Source organism: Aspergillus luchuensis, chromosome 6, assembly GCF_016861625.1.
Source record: "Aspergillus luchuensis IFO 4308 DNA, chromosome 6, nearly complete sequence".
In the NCBI taxonomy this organism is placed as follows: Eukaryota; Fungi; Ascomycota; class Eurotiomycetes; order Eurotiales; family Aspergillaceae; genus Aspergillus; species Aspergillus luchuensis.
The window spans coordinates 571,973-587,127 of record NC_054854.1 but is presented as its reverse complement, the minus strand read 5'-3'; the positions used below and the strand labels follow the sequence as shown (position 1 = coordinate 587,127).

Below are 15,155 nucleotides of genomic sequence, written 5' to 3'. Positions count from 1 at the left end.
GGAAACGTAGAAATCACAATGATATCAACCTTACGAGAGAAGTATATGCATTCACTAGAGGATTTCTAAGATTGGGAAAGAAGAGAGAGAGCTACACACAGCAGAAATTCAGAAAAGAAACAAAATTATGTAGAACTGGAGAATCAAACTATTTGATATATTCTCGTGATTGATTATGTAGTATCCGCGGTCAAGTTTCTTAAGTTCTTTTCCTTCAGCTTCTATCATCAACTAACGTCCTCTACCAATCCGGGGTTCTTTTCTTGTAAGCCCTCTGGCTTCTTCTGACTAACAACGTTAGTAACTTCTGAATATGTCTCTTGCTACTGCTGCCCTCAGTCCTCGGAGCGAAGTGGGCGGCGTAATGCGGAGGGGATGTTGACGTGAATGAATGATATGGTTGAGTGGGGTAAAGCAGAGGCTCTCTCTGGCAGTAGTCCAAGGCAAACAACACTGGCCCCAGGCTACTTAGTACGTGCAATGAACTTACTTCCAACTCGTTGCCTTTTGTAATTATCTTATTCGTCTAGGTGGCTAGATACTTGACAGGAACATTCAGCGGCACATAGAAACGTCACAGGCTGCGGATAGATAAATAACCACACACCCATGATCCAGTGCCAGATAGTGAGTAGGAAACCAGAATCAGAGAGACCTTATTCTCTTATGTCCTTGACCGTCAGATTTTCCAGCAAGCTCCGCACAATTCAGACTGCATTTCCCCCGAATCAATCCTCGAAAGCCATCAATGTAAAAAACGCCTGGTCCAGAAATAAAGAAAAGTAGAGGACGGAGCTTGCTTTAAAAACCCGTACATGAAAATCCGTCAATATGCCTCTTTCTGAGCACCTTTCCAATGTGCGCGTATCTTATCGGGAAGAGTTATTGGTATATGTGTCTTCATTTGCCTGGTATAGCGCCCGATTTCGTCTATCGTAGTCCCAGGTCCGTCATTTCCACGCTGTCCGCTGAGCCCATCCAGAGGATGTTGTTACACCTATCAGCGTGTTGCGTTAGTAAATATTCTCCTAATATGCGCGCACATGTGCATCTCAGAGGAGGGGTAACGGATGCCCAGCTTCCAGCACTGGTATCAGGAACCCCAGCCTCCAAGATAGCTCCCGACCGAATAAACGCACCTAATCAGCACCAGACCCAATGTTCCCGTGTTCTTTCCATCGATGAACTCTTCCGTATCACGGAGCAGCACGTTCATGTACGAATCGATGCTCTCAAGCTTGCCCTTGTATTCCGTTTGACCCCACTTGAGACGGATGATGACCTCGGTACCGACTCTGCGAAAAGAATTAGAGGATGTTTTCCGGTAGAAATTGCTAGTTATAAGATGGGAGTGCGACGGGGCGATCAAGCGACAAGGGACCGGGTGCGTACCTAGCCTGAAGGAAAGGCCGGGGGTTGACAGGGTTGAACTAGATTCGCTGAGTTAGCTTACACCCCATGACATTAAGAGTGTACGCTTAAAGATAAAGACGGATTCAATGGAATTGGGATAGGAGAGTACGAACACTCATTGTTGGTGGTCTCGAATCAATGCCAGCTGCTCAGCAGGAAATCGTAAAATATGGAAGTCGATGAGGATAGACGCGCCAAAGGAAACGGATAATGGTAGAAATAAAATATGACGGTCTCCACGTCCAGGTGAGATTGAGCTGGTCGCGTGCTGTAAAAGAGCTGGGCAGTCTATCGGAGATCGCAGAGCCAACTTGACGGAGCTGATGCCGTCCGCGAAAATGTGATGCCGCCAGACGCGGGTATCGTCCAATCAGAAGCCACACAGAGACACCGCCTTCTGAGCACTGCAATATCGCTCCGCATTTCATCAACCAGGCCATTTGTTCTTCCTCTATCGAAATTTAATAATATAGTTCTTTGGTTGTAGAACTCTTCGAGTATATCAGCTTCTTCTGGTAGTTGGGACTAAAACGACTGGTACTCCTTGATCCCCACATAGTGTTTTACACAGAGTACTTAGCAGCATAAAAGACGTCTTTAGGCTCCGATTGTCGATTACACAGGCTAAACTACACTCCATTTCTCATTAAGAGATAATACAAGGACCACTCATGATCCCTCTTTCTTACGCCCTTCCGACCTGGAAGTTAATCTCCTTAATCGAAACCTCATCTCCAGCCTTCTCATCGTAGTCATACCACTCTCCCTCCGACAAATCAATGCCGGTGAAAGGAGTAGAGGACTCGGCTCCCTTTGCTTCCCAATCACCCTGATATAAGCAGTTAGCTATGATAATCTCTTCGTAGTCCAGCCAGGGGCATTTAAAAGCACCACTTAAAAAAAGATGGGAAATGTAAGAGAGGCAAGAGTTACTTACATCAGCCTTAAACTCCGTAAACTCCAATCCTCTGCAGTCGATTTCAATCACCTTCTTCGCAGTGCGCTTCTCATCCGCCTCGTAGACATTGGGGCCGGCAGTGATAGAGGCAGAATGGGTTTTCTAGTATCAGTCAGTATTAGCTTACGTATTATCTCAGATGTTTCAGTGCTCTCGGTTGCGAGAACGAGGTTAGAAGATAAAAGTCAACCCACCTGGCACAGCTTGCATTTCCAGACAAAGTTCGCCTCGCCCCTACTACCGGGAATCTCGTGCTGCTCCTGCATATATAGTAAGTTTCCTTGTCTGGGAATCTATAGGACGGAAAAGCAAAAGCGGACTTACGAAGCGGTTGAAGCTGACCCAGTTGGGGTGAGTTTCACGGCAAGAGGTGCATTGCACTTTGAAAGTGTAGTAGTAGGGCTCTTCCTCAGTGTCCTTGGGACGGAGGTCGGTGACGCTGTTTGGGGTGAAGATATGTGAGTTGGAGTTCGTTCTAGGTGAGGTGCGGGGAAGAATCTTTGCGGAGGGGAAATGGCAAGTGACTTTTGGGGGGTTTATAAAAAGTATGCATGGGTGGAAAGATCAGTTAGTAGAAAAAAGACAATACATACCCGCTGAGTTCGGCAGATAGGACGAGGGAAAGCATCTTGACTGTATTTGCTGCTTGGGCGCGTGTGTGTTGATATGGAGGAAGGAAGTTCTTCAGTGCGGGGCCGTGATGTCGGTTTCGGAAGCACACATAAAGACTCTACCGCCCTCCCGCTTGCTGCCCTTATTCACTTCAGCGCCATATTCTTGTGTTTGTCAAAACTACCAACATTGAGGGACTCATTCTGCTTGGGATTCCGTGGTAGTTAACTATGCAGTGTTGTATAGCCAGAAAGTAAACTTAGAGACATTATATAGTACATTATTCCTAACTGGTAGGCAGTGACATCTATCAGACCAATACTAATGAGGATCTTGAAGCTTTAACACCAATTTGATGATCATCTCTTTTCTCCACCATTACTAAACAGATAAGAACTCACACTACATTTAGCTAGGTAATTGACTCCAGATCAGGGTGGTGGCCATCCTTTGCACCGCAATTTCAGTTGCACTGGATCTCATCCACTGGTGTGAAAGATGCCCTATATTCATAAACTATGAGCTAGAGTGATTTTATGTGGCTCCGCTCACACCGGTGAAATACTTCATAGGTGCTATCCTTCGCTGAGAATTCTGAGTCACTACTGCTACCGAGACTGCATCCAAGACTTACAGACCAGCTTCCGGACTCAGTGCTTTCACAATCGATTCATGCTTGGGAATGCACACTGATGAAATATCATGTACCGTGTGCCGCTCACAGTCGGGGGCACGTTCCGAGACTTGGAATTTGTGGAGACATCTACAATTCCGAGCCAAGTAGAGAGAAGTCCCCCAGAGGCAGTTGGGATTGCACCAGCTTATGGCATCGGCATGCCGATTGATGATGTTAGGTCGGTAAATACTATAGATTTATGATTGTAAGTGATGCTGTAGTTACAGCAGTTTGTGAATTTTGGAAATAGCTGCAACGCTCTTAGACAGCCACTTACCTACTAAAACTATAAGCGGAACATCTCCTGAAGTCTGCTGTGGTGTGGTATGGGTATAGCCTCACCTAGGGTTGGCCTCGAAAGGCACGTAGGAAGTACAGCTCACTTGAATAGAATCGTTTTTATAAAACATAGCAGCAATTTAGCTAGCTACTCAGTGCCCTCCTATTTGATCATTACTCGTTCGGTGCTTTCTACAATCGCTTTTAGCACAATGTACCTAGCTTGATCTCTGTGTTTGGTGTTAAGGTGAATCTGGACCAATAACACTGAATGAATGCCTTATAGCAACAATAGGAGAATTCAATAAAGCCTATTGAGAAAGTCCTATTGTCCAAGATCCTATTGTTCAAATGTTATAGAATAACCTCTTATGGCTTAGTCTAGGAACACATGTTAGGTCAAGGTGCTCTATTGTTGAGAACAATAGCATTATTCACTATATGATTTCCTATTTGGGGAAAATACTGCCCTGTATATATGAAAACCCTCATTTTGTAGGCGTGATACTGGTATAGTTTCAGTTTTACTGCATTCAATGGGGACAATAGGCTCACAATAGAACAATAGGATAGGTAATTGTGTCCTATGTGTCTGGCCGTCTTGACTATACCCTTCAACATCTTCGGGTTCTTGTCTATCTAAACACTTTGATCATCTCTGCATACCTCAGTGCCTTCGTTGCCTGTCAGACTTCGTCTATCTAAGCCTCATCTTACTCGATCGGTTGACTGAAACACCTCGACTTCAGGATGGAGAGCAATAACGAAAGCAACGAGACTTGGGAGGTCCCCATCATGCTCAGCCCGGAGTAAGATATCCTTCTGTTGCTCCCATTCAACGATGCTGACTGCAATGGAGAAACCTCAGCTACGAGGAAATTGCTAGGATCAATCCCTTCTACGACAAGATCATGGATATGTGGAACAAATCCGCCCAGGCCACAACTGAAATGATCCTCTCCTCAGAAGGCTCGCCAAGTCTCTCCTCTCCGTCATCACAGTCGACCCATTCCGGAAACGAAAAGTCTTGTGTCCATCGAGAAGCATCTGCATCTCTGCTGAGAGAATGCCAGTGCTATGCCGACCATCACGTCCCTAAGCAGCCATGCACCTTGCTCCAGAACGGAAGAGAGCATAAGCCTTTGTATCAGACCCAAGACGGGCTTCGAACTGGACAAACTGCTCTGATCGAGAATGGTGATAGTTTCAGAAACGTGCTCCCCCGTCCTGTCCACCCCGTTGAGCACTATCCGCATGATCAGCTAGATGCGTCCTGTGTGGAACCTGCCCTCATGCCAACAAAGACCACGCACAAGAAGCTCTTCGGTGAGAACGGCTGGCTTGGATGCACTGCCGACATGAAGGATTTGTCGAGGGACACTCACAAGTTCAGAGGCTTGAGAGGTCTGGGCAGGAAGGTTATCAAGCAAGTGGAAGAACTCGTAAGTGACCTTCTTATCTCATTTCACAGTATAGACATGCTGATATTGATATTTCAGGCCGAGGATGTGGCCAGGGCTCACCCAAACCCCATTATCCATGCCACCCTTCGCCCAAGGCTTGTCCCCGAATCAACCATTCCCATCTCGCTAGATCCTCCGACACAGGCCAAGCTATACTCAGAAATGGAGGTCATGCTCTGTGTCAGCGCCAATAAGTTCCTTCTCGGACAATACAATGAGGGCCGTCTGTCTGAAGAGTCGATTCGCAAGGTCACCAACTACTGGGGATCGAAAAACCGGCCTCAGGTCATTGAGTTCCAGTTCGACCAGGCCACCCAGCGCCGGCTGATTCTGGCAAATGTCCGAACTCTGCGCTTCAGCGGCGAATGTTCATCTAATCTAGTTCTCCTCAAGTCGAACTTGAATAATTGGAAGGCACTCAGTAAGGAGATGGGCGTTCGCACGTTCTGTTTCCCCGATAGCGCTGTTCGCAAGCACATGCATGACATTCATAAATTGCTGGATATGCTGGACGCACCCCTTACCACCTACCTCACGTTCGAAGAGCTCCAGATGAGCATACTTTCCTTGATGAAGTCTCATCTCGAGAAGCTTTGCCAGGTCGATGGTAGCCATGAGAAGTCGCATCTCCCCTGTCGAAAGTACGATGGACATCATTTTTAAGGCGCATTGAGCGACTTGGTGTCTCTCTATTATCTTCCTCGTTTTGCTTCGGTTTTCTTTTATCCCCGTTGTCTGTCTCACCTTCCAGCTCAGCACAGCAGGCAATGGTACATGCTAGAAGCGGTGACGAGTAATTAGTGTCTTAGCACGGCTTTATTAAGCGTAGTATTTATGATCTAGATAAAATTCCAATCCAGGCCATGACACATTGATGAACAATTCTCATCGAAGACTCTCGTAGACGGTTAATGAGCGTATCAAGATACTCGACTCCACCTTAGAGAGAGCTGACAGCTTGGCTTGGCGGGCGCTTTCCTGCAGACACAACTCACCGTGCAGCCAGTGGACCAATCGCCACGTATGCATCACCACATAGTCCTGAAACCTCTAAATACAATGATGGGGCCCGAGGTGACCTGAGACCACTTAAAGTGCCTAAGATTCCCCGGGCAATATATAACCAATCATTTGAACCCACTTACGAGTGACCAGGCGCCCGTTTGACACAACAGAAGATCACACTCCACCATCATGCCAGATCATCCGCGCAATGGTTCATAATATTCCGAGAAGGTCCGCCAAAGTTCTTGAGGATGATCAACTATAACAGGGACCCGGTATGAGTAGTCTGCTTGGTGCGATTGACAGCAATCCGCACAGCTCAACCATCGTGTCTGGTGCAAAACATCGAATAAGCTTCAGGCTTAAGATGTCGGGCCCTGTTTACGGGAAGGTAGAAGGCGCTGTGTATTTGTTGGCAACCTCTAATTAGCTACGTGGTCGAGTGGTCTTCCTTGCATAGCTTAGCATGTTCCTAATAGTATCGAGAGTTTTCTGCCCACGCTAGGAGCCCTCCAGCATCCGTATGGCTTAATCTTGCGGTCTACTCCATAGTAGGAGAGAGATAAGATAGTAAAAGTTAACCAAGATCCACTCTGACAGTTAGTTAGCCGCGATAACTCCGTAAGCTTCGTCTCTGGGCCCGCTTGGTGCGACACACTCACCGGTTTTACTTGAGCAAATCGAGCAACTTGCAGATCCAGTGATATTCCCACAAAGAAAGGAAGAGGGATGATCCTTCGTGGCTGGTGCTGTGTTAGTAATAGTTGAAATATTATTACTAGTAGTGGACGAGTTGTTTGGGGCTGCCAATCGAGATCGGCGATCGCCTGGCCGGCTTTCACGTGGGCCGACGTCATGGGGTTTTCTGGAGTCTGCAGATTCACCTGGATTCACCTTTTCTGCTGCTGCCACCTACTCTTGTCTCCGATCCATCTCCAGCTGCCTGGCTGGCTTCTGGAGTATTACAGGTCTTTTTACTGCATCTCTTTTGATTATGAATCTTATCCTCAAAGCTGGTATCGGGCTTTTTCGAAGCTCTCGCTGATACCTGGCCTCCCTTGCTGACCTACAATCCAGCGCGCGCTGGACATTTTTAACAACAGCACAGCGCTTCTGCCTATATTTGCTCCCGACTCGGACTTACTGTCATGCTGGTTAGCCCTTGGTCACTTTGCACAGGCTTGGTTTATTTACACAGCTCTCTTTTGCGATAGTCCTGTCCCTGCTACTCGCCGTCACGATGACGACCGGCCCTATCCATACCTACGGCCCTTCTTGTTTACTCGCGGAAGACGACCCCGATCTCTCTGCCTGGCTTTCTTCGGATAAACCACCTAGCGTTCGCCCGCAGTTCTTTTACACGTCCACCCTTGCAATCGACGATCCGTTGGCTGCCCTTCCTCCTCCAACTAGCGGTCAAGGTTCGGGGAATGAGTGGGCTCCGCTCCAGCCTTTCTCAGTCAGGGATAATGCCGCCCTGGAAGATTCTTGGAAACAATTGCAGCAGACCATAAGGAAAGAGCTCGATGCGAAATACAAATCTCAAAGTGGTACTTCGTCAACTAGGAACTCGGGCATCGATGTACCAGGCCGGGGGTTTTCTGTGGATCCGGGGAAATTGAAACAAAAGGGACTACATGACACAAGCTTGGCTGGTAGCCAGAAGAGCTCTGCCGGTGCCCCTTCACGCTCCTTGGATGACCAATTACCTCCCAGCTCTCAAATACGGTCCAGAATTGAAGCTAGTAAGGCTGGCGTAAACAACAAAGGGTCTCGAGAAAGGTCACGCACACTTGGTAGTAGCTTAGATGGCGGTCCTACAGCCGGCACAGGTGTACGACGCAAACTGGAGCCGCCTTTCAATGACAAGTTCGGTTCGGTAGAAACTAAGGCTAATGAAGTACTAACAAGTGACGATGCAGGAGCTGATGGCGCAGAAAGCACCAGTCCGCGAAGCTATCCTTCGCGCGATGTGAGCATCAGTGGTTCCCCTTTTGCCAGAGCTCCAGTCTCTCCCAGACACAGCCCATTAGGCCGGTCGGTGGAATCTATATCGTCGAAAGATGGGAACCAGGATTCCTTGATCGATCCACCCACTCAATCTGTACCGAAACCATCGGGATTACGGACGACGATTCGACAGGCCTCTCCCGACGAGGATGATGGTGAAACGGGAGAAGCCGACCCGGTTGAGGAGCCACGGCACAAAGTTCCCGTAGGTGCATCTCGGCTTCATCTGGTTGAATTACCGAGTCTCAAGGTAAGTCCAATTACCTTTATAAACACGGTTGACCATGATAGCAAGCGGCTAAATTCGGACAGATGAAACCGATTTACTGGAGCCCCCTACATGATATTTCGAGCGTATTTCGTGCGACGTGGTTCTACAAGAATACTATGCTACCCGTGGAGACCGAACTCGCCAATAGATTGGAAGATGGCTACAACTACCTGAAACCATGGACCGAAACATGGCAAGATGAACTTAATAGCTGCGTTGAGAATGGTGCCGATGCCGAATTGAAGATCGTACACAAGCTCTGGCCGAAAGAGAACACAACTAGACCACCTACTGCTATGGCTGCGCCAGGTTCTGAAACTCGAAGCTCGACCTCTCGTCTGTCGAACGAAGACAAGCGCAAAAGACCTGAAATCATGCCGTTAGATCTCAACCGAGCTGCGGGTAGTACATCCGCGCAATCCGACACTGTCAAGCCGTTCTTGAATTCTAGCGTCATCTACGCTGACGCGAGAAACGCACAGATTCTCCGGCCTAGCCTTCTTCCATCTGTGTCAAGGGGACGCAAGCCGCTCAGTGCGATCCGTAAAGGGAGACAAATTGGTATTCCTGTGATTCGCGGCTTTAGTAGACGATTATGGGACCGACTACACCCGAGCAAACCCAGCCCAGTAGACGTGAGGAACTACCTGCGGAGCACCCAATCTCGAGCGATGTCGACGACATCCATTGAGCCCATTTGCTATGCATGTGCGATAGAGGAATTGCGGCCTGCTCCAACAGATTTGGTGCTAGTCATACACGGTATTGGCCAGAAACTGTCGGAACGGATGGAGAGCTTTCACTTCACCCATGCTATCAATGCCTTTCGGAGGCAAATTAACGTGGAGTTAAACAGCGAACCCGTCTGGCCACATGTGCGCCCAGGCCATGGAGGCATTATGGCCCTTCCTGTCAATTGGCGTTCTACCTTGTCCTTAGATGAAGCCAACCTGGAGTCTCCAGCTGGGGAAGATCCCGCTGCGAATCACTATTCTCTAGACGATATCACGCCGCAGACGATACCGGCTGTCAGATCATTGATCAGCGATGTCATGCTGGACATCCCGTACTATCTGTCTCATCATAAGCCTAAGATGATACGAGCAGTAGTCAAAGAAGCTAACCGCATCTTTCGACTCTGGTGTGAGAACAACCCAGGATTCCAGCAGAACGGGCGGGTACATCTGCTTGCACATTCCCTGGGGAGCGCCATGGCCTTGGACATTCTCACTCATCAGCCAACGAAAATCCCAACCTTCAACTTTTCCAAAACCGAAGTTCACGGAGACATCTTCGAATTTGATACGAAGAACCTATTTATATGTGGCAGTCCGGCCGGTTTCTTCCTCCTTCTCAACAAAGGTAATTTCAAACTCTCGTCCACCTTCTATGTCATCCTCGGGCTAAATCTCACGCAGCGAACTTACTACCTCGACGAGGACGAGACAAACCCGGCTGTGAAGGCGACGATCGGCTTCGAGGCGTAGCAGGTGAAGCAGACACATACGGCTGTCTAGCCGTCGACAACCTATACAACATCATGCACACCACCGATCGTAAGCACCTTATATTCCTCATTTCCAACCAGCTCATACTAACACACACCCCAGCAATCGCCTACCACGTCAACGCCGCCGTTGACAGCGGCCTCGCCAGATCCCTCCGACCCGCCTCCATCCCAACCTCCGCCGCATCCTTCTGGCAATCCGTAGGCAGCGTATTCCGCTGGAGCACACCCCCAGCTCTACTCCCCTCAACCACCACCGTCCCCACCCGTCCAGCAACCCTCAACAAACTCCCCACCAACGTCGAACTAGAAACCCACGACTTCACACATGAAGAAATCGCCGAAAAGCGCATGTTCCTGCTTAACGACAACGGCCAGATCGACTACTTCCTCTCTGGCGGCGGCGGGCCCCTGAACATCCAATACCTGAATATGCTCAGCGCGCATAGCAGCTACTGGACCCTGACTGACTTCGTGCGCTTTATCGTCATCGAAGTCGCTCGCAAACAGGGCAGAGAATATACCCTGCCTGTGCTGAGGGCGGCGAAGAAGAAGGGGTGGAAGATACATAAAGGCTGATGCGGTGGTCTGACCTATGCACTTACGAAGTTCTGCATGAATTGCGCTTTGGCCTTCTACCTATTCATTCTTGTCTAAGTCTACTGAGTCATATTTGGTTAGCATGTGCGACTGGTCCTGGGAACCTTGTGGTGCAGATCTTGATCTAATACTTGTTTTTTCTTGGTGGTAGCGATACCCTTGTTTTGGAGTCCAGAGTGCGATTTGATACAATAACTTCACATCTTGTTTTGCTATGTTCTGGCATAGAATTTTTGTATTCTTGCATATTTGGGGCAAATAACGAATATCTACACTACAAGGTCATGATTCAGAAGAAGTAGTGCTTGCATACCGTGAAAAAGTAATGTATACTATGCTATAGATCCTACCAGAGCAAAAAATCCTTGTAGTTAATTTGATTCTCCTCATTTCTCCGGCACCACAGCCCCCATCATCAACGCCTCAACCAACGACCCCTTCTCCACCTTCCCAGTCCCCGGCTTCAGCACCAACAACGCATTCGCACTCGCCAAACTACCCACTCTGGAGCTACGCTGTCCCACCCCCTCCAATCCCGTACTCATAGCATAGAGCCGACCATCCTCGCGCGACGCCGTAACAATGGCTCGATGATACTCAGTGCGTTTCTTATCAACGGGGAACGGATGCGCCAGCGCCACAGACACAAGCGGAAGGCCGAGGGGCGGGGAGATCCCAGCGGGGGTGATCTTGCGCTGTTCCATGCCCATGAGCTTGTGGAGGGAGGGCAGTACGAAGAGATTGAGGGTGACGAGCGCGGAGGCAGGATTACCGGGGAGGGAGAAGATGAGTTTGGTTTCGCGTTCTTGTTGCTGCTGTGATGATGATGGTGTGGAGGAGGGCTTGAATGGGATTGTGGCGAAGGTGGTAGGTTTGCCTGGTTTCATGGAGACGCGGCCGAAGTGAATGGTTCCGCCGAGGGAACGCTCGATGGTGGGTTTGAGGAGGTCGAGTTCGCCCATTGAGACGCCGCCGGTCGTGATGATTACGTCGACGCTGGATTGGGCTTTGCCGACGCCTCTGAGGGCGTCGCGGAGGCTTTGCTCGAGTTCTCCGACTGGAGTGTCGCGGGCGATGCCGAGGTCGACGGTGGGGAAGCCCCAGGAGGTGAGGCAGGAGAGGAGGGACGGGCGATTCGAGTCACGGATTTGGCCGCCTTGGAGCTTGCGAGGGTCGTTGTGTTCGACGAGTTCGTCGCCTGTGCTGAGGACTCCGATACAGGGTTTCTTGTAGACTTTCACGGTCTGGGTCCCTGTTGCGGCCAGAAGGCCGATCTCGCCGCCTACTGAGGTGATCAGGTCGCCTTTGCGGAGGATGCAGGACCCCAGAGCTACGTCGCTGCCTGGTTCGCGGACGTTTTCTTGGGGCTTGATGTCGCCGGTTAGGATCTCGACGGTTGCTTCTTCTTGGCCGTCGGGGGTCGAGGAGGCGAGGACCGTGTCTTCGACCATTACTACGGCGTTGGCGTTGGGGGGAAGCGGTGCGCCGGTGGTGATTCGCGCGATGGTACCGGGTTCGAGGGGGGATAGAATGCCTCCTTCGTTGGCGTGGGTTATAGATGCCACGGGGAAGATCCCCTTGGTGTTGGGCCCGGCATCGGGTGATTCGGGGGCGATGACGGCGTAGCCGTCGACGATACTGGCACGGTATGCGGGCACGGCTTCCCGGGCGTAGACATCTTCGGCAATGACGGATCCAACGAGAGCGGTTGTCACCGGAGCTTCAATGATTGTCGGTTCGGGCGTGTGTTGACTGATCAGTTTAAGCGCTTCGTCAACAGAGAGCATTGGGTACGGAGACTCGCGGTATCGACGGTTTGGGCCGGCGTTAGGGTCGTTTGATTGGGGACGTTCTGACGGGGAAGTATGTGCGCGGGGAACGGCATGTCCATGACTATGATCATGTCCTCCGTGATGATGATGGTGGTGGTGATGGTGATGGTCTGCCTTGCTGCCAGAGGGAGATGGCGCAGACACCCCTGCCTCGGCTTCCAGTTTCTTGACCCCGCCTGCGTGCAGGGCTCTGGAGTTTGCGCCAGCCGCCTGGCTACACGCATGCGGCAAGAGCTTGATGATTGCTTCGAGGTTCTCCTTGGCCCCTTTGGGAGATCCGGGTACAGTGACTATCAACGTCTTGTCTCGCACACCTGCAACAGGGCGAGACATCATTGCAACTGGTGGTGTTTGTTAGCAGGCGAGTATTGCAATGTTGTTGCTGACAGCCTTACAAGGGGTGACTTTGAGAGAAGCTGCAATCATGCCGTGTCTAGGTGCAGTAAGTTAGTGTCGAACATAAAGTCGAAATAGGAGAGCTGGAGTAGACGCACACCAGGCCAGATGCATGGCGATGGATGAGAGGCGATACGGCCTGTCTGGCATTAGCCAAGAAATACGAAGCTCAAAGGGAGGTAGAAGACCGACCTCAGGCGTGATATCCTTGGTAGCAAACCCAGTACCACCGCTTACGACCACAAGATTGACCCAGTTTGGACCATCAGTCCAGTCACAAATGGAGCGTTGGATCTCCAACACATTATCGGGGACGATCTTGATAACGGCCGTGCCCCAGTTATTCGACCCTTCGGCTGAGATGACGGTAGTCAGTGTGTCTCCCACTCTGTCTGTGGATGGATCTTGCGAGGCGGTATCTGAGACGATCAAGATCGCCGCTTTGAGGGTGTTGTCTGCCATTGTAGAGAAGTGAGGGGTTGTTGGAGAGTCTCCTACCGGGACGGCGGGGAGAACGGAGATGGATGTTGATAAGAGCGGAGGCTGCTTGACTGGCCGGATTGGTGACCCGCAGCGCCTACTATTAAGTATGCTGCATACATACTACAAATCTGCTACTACAACTTGCAGCTTACGACGTGAAATACTTGTGCTCGCTATTTATCTTCGTTTGATAAAATGTTCCTATGATATCTCCTAGCAATTACTGTACACCTTTCCTCCTCTCCTTTTCCCATCAGGCAAAGCAACAAAAACAAGACTATCAATGCAATTCACGCATAGCCAACCGGTCTACAGTCAAATCGAATCCATGCGCCCAATGCGGCCTATAAATAGGACAAATAACAGAAAAGTGAAGACAAGAATGATATAGGTCGTACAGATCATCCCCATCATAGCCCTCTACATCTCCACCAGCAGCATTCTTCAAGCAGCTCCAAAGTCGAGTGCCTTTCCTCCAACCAGAAGCCCAACAATCAATCCGAAGAGACCGAGAACGGAGCTGAAGATTTCGATAACCAGAATCTTGACGAACCTATCGTGCATATTGTTAGCGTTCACTCCGCTAATCGAATGAAGGGGCTGACGAACAAGCTAGGGTCAGCAGCATCGGCCAGGGCCGCACCACTTCCGTTAATACCGACGGAGATACCGCAAATCAGATTGCAGGCGCCCACAGTGATACCGCCCCAGAACAGCGCGTATCCGGTGTAGTAGTTGCTGCCAGAGAAGGCCTCATCGCCTTCAACGAGGTTGAGCTTGGAGGAGAAGACGATGGCCATGATGACACCATAGATAGCCACGACTTCACAGAAAATAATCGAGATCAAGTTCTTGGTACGGATTCTGGGTGCTTTGACACCTCCACCAACGATCGAGGAGCCGGTCAAGAAGATACCCCTGATCGGAACGCAGTCAGTATCCCGTTCTCAATAACACAAGCCGGAATTGTAAAGCCATACCATGCCGCACCAACCACCGACAAGCCAATGCACATGGCAATTCCAAAGTTCGCCCAGGCATACGGAGACACCGACTCGAGGAAGTAACCGATCTAGATCGAATTAGCGGGTGTTCACTGGTCATCGTGGTCGTAGGGGGTCCGTGACGTACGTTAATCTTTTCGCCTTCACCGCGGAAGAGGTAGTCTAATCATGGAAACCAAGGAAATTAGTGTCTTGATGAAGCCCGCCGCGCCAGAATGATGGTTTACTTACACAGTCCTACCACCGCTGCTGCCACGATTACAACACCGGAAGGATAGAGGAGACCCATGATGAAAACCCCGGTTTTCGGCACTGCCTGAGTGCTGAAGAATATCAAGAAAACAAACGACGGGGGCCCCGAAGAGGAGAGGAGCAGAAGATAGGGAGTCAGAGGAGGAGCGTAGGGAGCTCTTGACCGAAGCGTGTAGCTGGAACAAGCCGCAAGTACAGCGGGAGGTGGAGGTCGGGCCGCCGATTAATCCGCGGGCGTGTGCTTGTCAGTCCATCATCCCAGTTTAATACAAATACGGAGTACATAATACTGTCCAAGTTCCCCGGACCGATCCATGGGTCGAGCTCTCCTCCAGTCATCGTCGTCGTCTTGCTGAACCTCTCTGCTCCCCGATATATACGGTCGCTTTTCGCA

At 50.1% G+C, this 15,155-nt stretch overlaps 6 protein-coding genes across 6 annotated transcripts; 2 read left to right on the top strand and 4 right to left on the bottom strand.

Moving 5' to 3' along the window:
- Window positions 1–930: 930 nt before the first annotated feature.
- AKAW2_60203S (small nuclear ribonucleoprotein F) lies at window positions 931–1,532 on the bottom strand (the record flags this gene model as incomplete). The annotated part of the gene is made up of 4 exons (XM_041692302.1): window positions 931–997; window positions 1,140–1,295; window positions 1,393–1,430; window positions 1,527–1,532. The coding sequence occupies 4 exons, from the start codon at window positions 1,530–1,532 to the stop codon at window positions 931–933; spliced, it is 267 nt and encodes an 88-aa protein (XP_041545701.1).
- Window positions 1,533–2,098: 566 nt separating this feature from the next.
- Window positions 2,099–2,999, bottom strand: AKAW2_60202S (CXXC motif containing zinc binding protein; the record flags this gene model as incomplete). The annotated part of the gene is made up of 5 exons (XM_041692301.1): window positions 2,099–2,242; window positions 2,351–2,473; window positions 2,566–2,631; window positions 2,696–2,810; window positions 2,965–2,999. 5 exons carry the CDS (start codon window positions 2,997–2,999, stop codon window positions 2,099–2,101), a joined length of 483 nt encoding a protein of 160 aa, XP_041545700.1.
- A 1,850-nt stretch (window positions 3,000–4,849) lies between these two features.
- Window positions 4,850–6,064, top strand: AKAW2_60201A (uncharacterized protein; the record flags this gene model as incomplete). The annotated part of the gene is made up of 1 exon (XM_041692299.1): window positions 4,850–6,064. One exon carries the CDS (start codon window positions 4,850–4,852, stop codon window positions 6,062–6,064), a length of 1,215 nt encoding a protein of 404 aa, XP_041545699.1.
- A 1,582-nt stretch (window positions 6,065–7,646) lies between these two features.
- AKAW2_60200A (DDHD family phospholipase) lies at window positions 7,647–10,773 on the top strand (the record flags this gene model as incomplete). The annotated part of the gene is made up of 4 exons (XM_041692298.1): window positions 7,647–8,666; window positions 8,729–10,049; window positions 10,106–10,243; window positions 10,298–10,773. 4 exons carry the CDS (start codon window positions 7,647–7,649, stop codon window positions 10,771–10,773), a joined length of 2,955 nt encoding a protein of 984 aa, XP_041545698.1.
- Window positions 10,774–11,180: 407 nt separating this feature from the next.
- On the bottom strand, window positions 11,181–13,484 carry AKAW2_60199S (bifunctional molybdopterin adenylyltransferase MobB/molybdopterin molybdotransferase MoeA family protein; the record flags this gene model as incomplete). Its single annotated transcript, XM_041692297.1, has 4 exons — window positions 11,181–12,967; window positions 13,022–13,059; window positions 13,121–13,161; window positions 13,215–13,484. The coding sequence occupies 4 exons, from the start codon at window positions 13,482–13,484 to the stop codon at window positions 11,181–11,183; spliced, it is 2,136 nt and encodes a 711-aa protein (XP_041545697.1).
- Window positions 13,485–13,949: 465 nt separating this feature from the next.
- On the bottom strand, window positions 13,950–14,798 carry VMA16 (H(+)-transporting V0 sector ATPase subunit c''; the record flags this gene model as incomplete). Its single annotated transcript, XM_041692296.1, has 5 exons — window positions 13,950–14,058; window positions 14,115–14,423; window positions 14,486–14,577; window positions 14,637–14,671; window positions 14,741–14,798. The coding sequence occupies 5 exons, from the start codon at window positions 14,796–14,798 to the stop codon at window positions 13,950–13,952; spliced, it is 603 nt and encodes a 200-aa protein (XP_041545696.1).
- Between the last annotated feature and the right edge of the window lie 357 nt (window positions 14,799–15,155).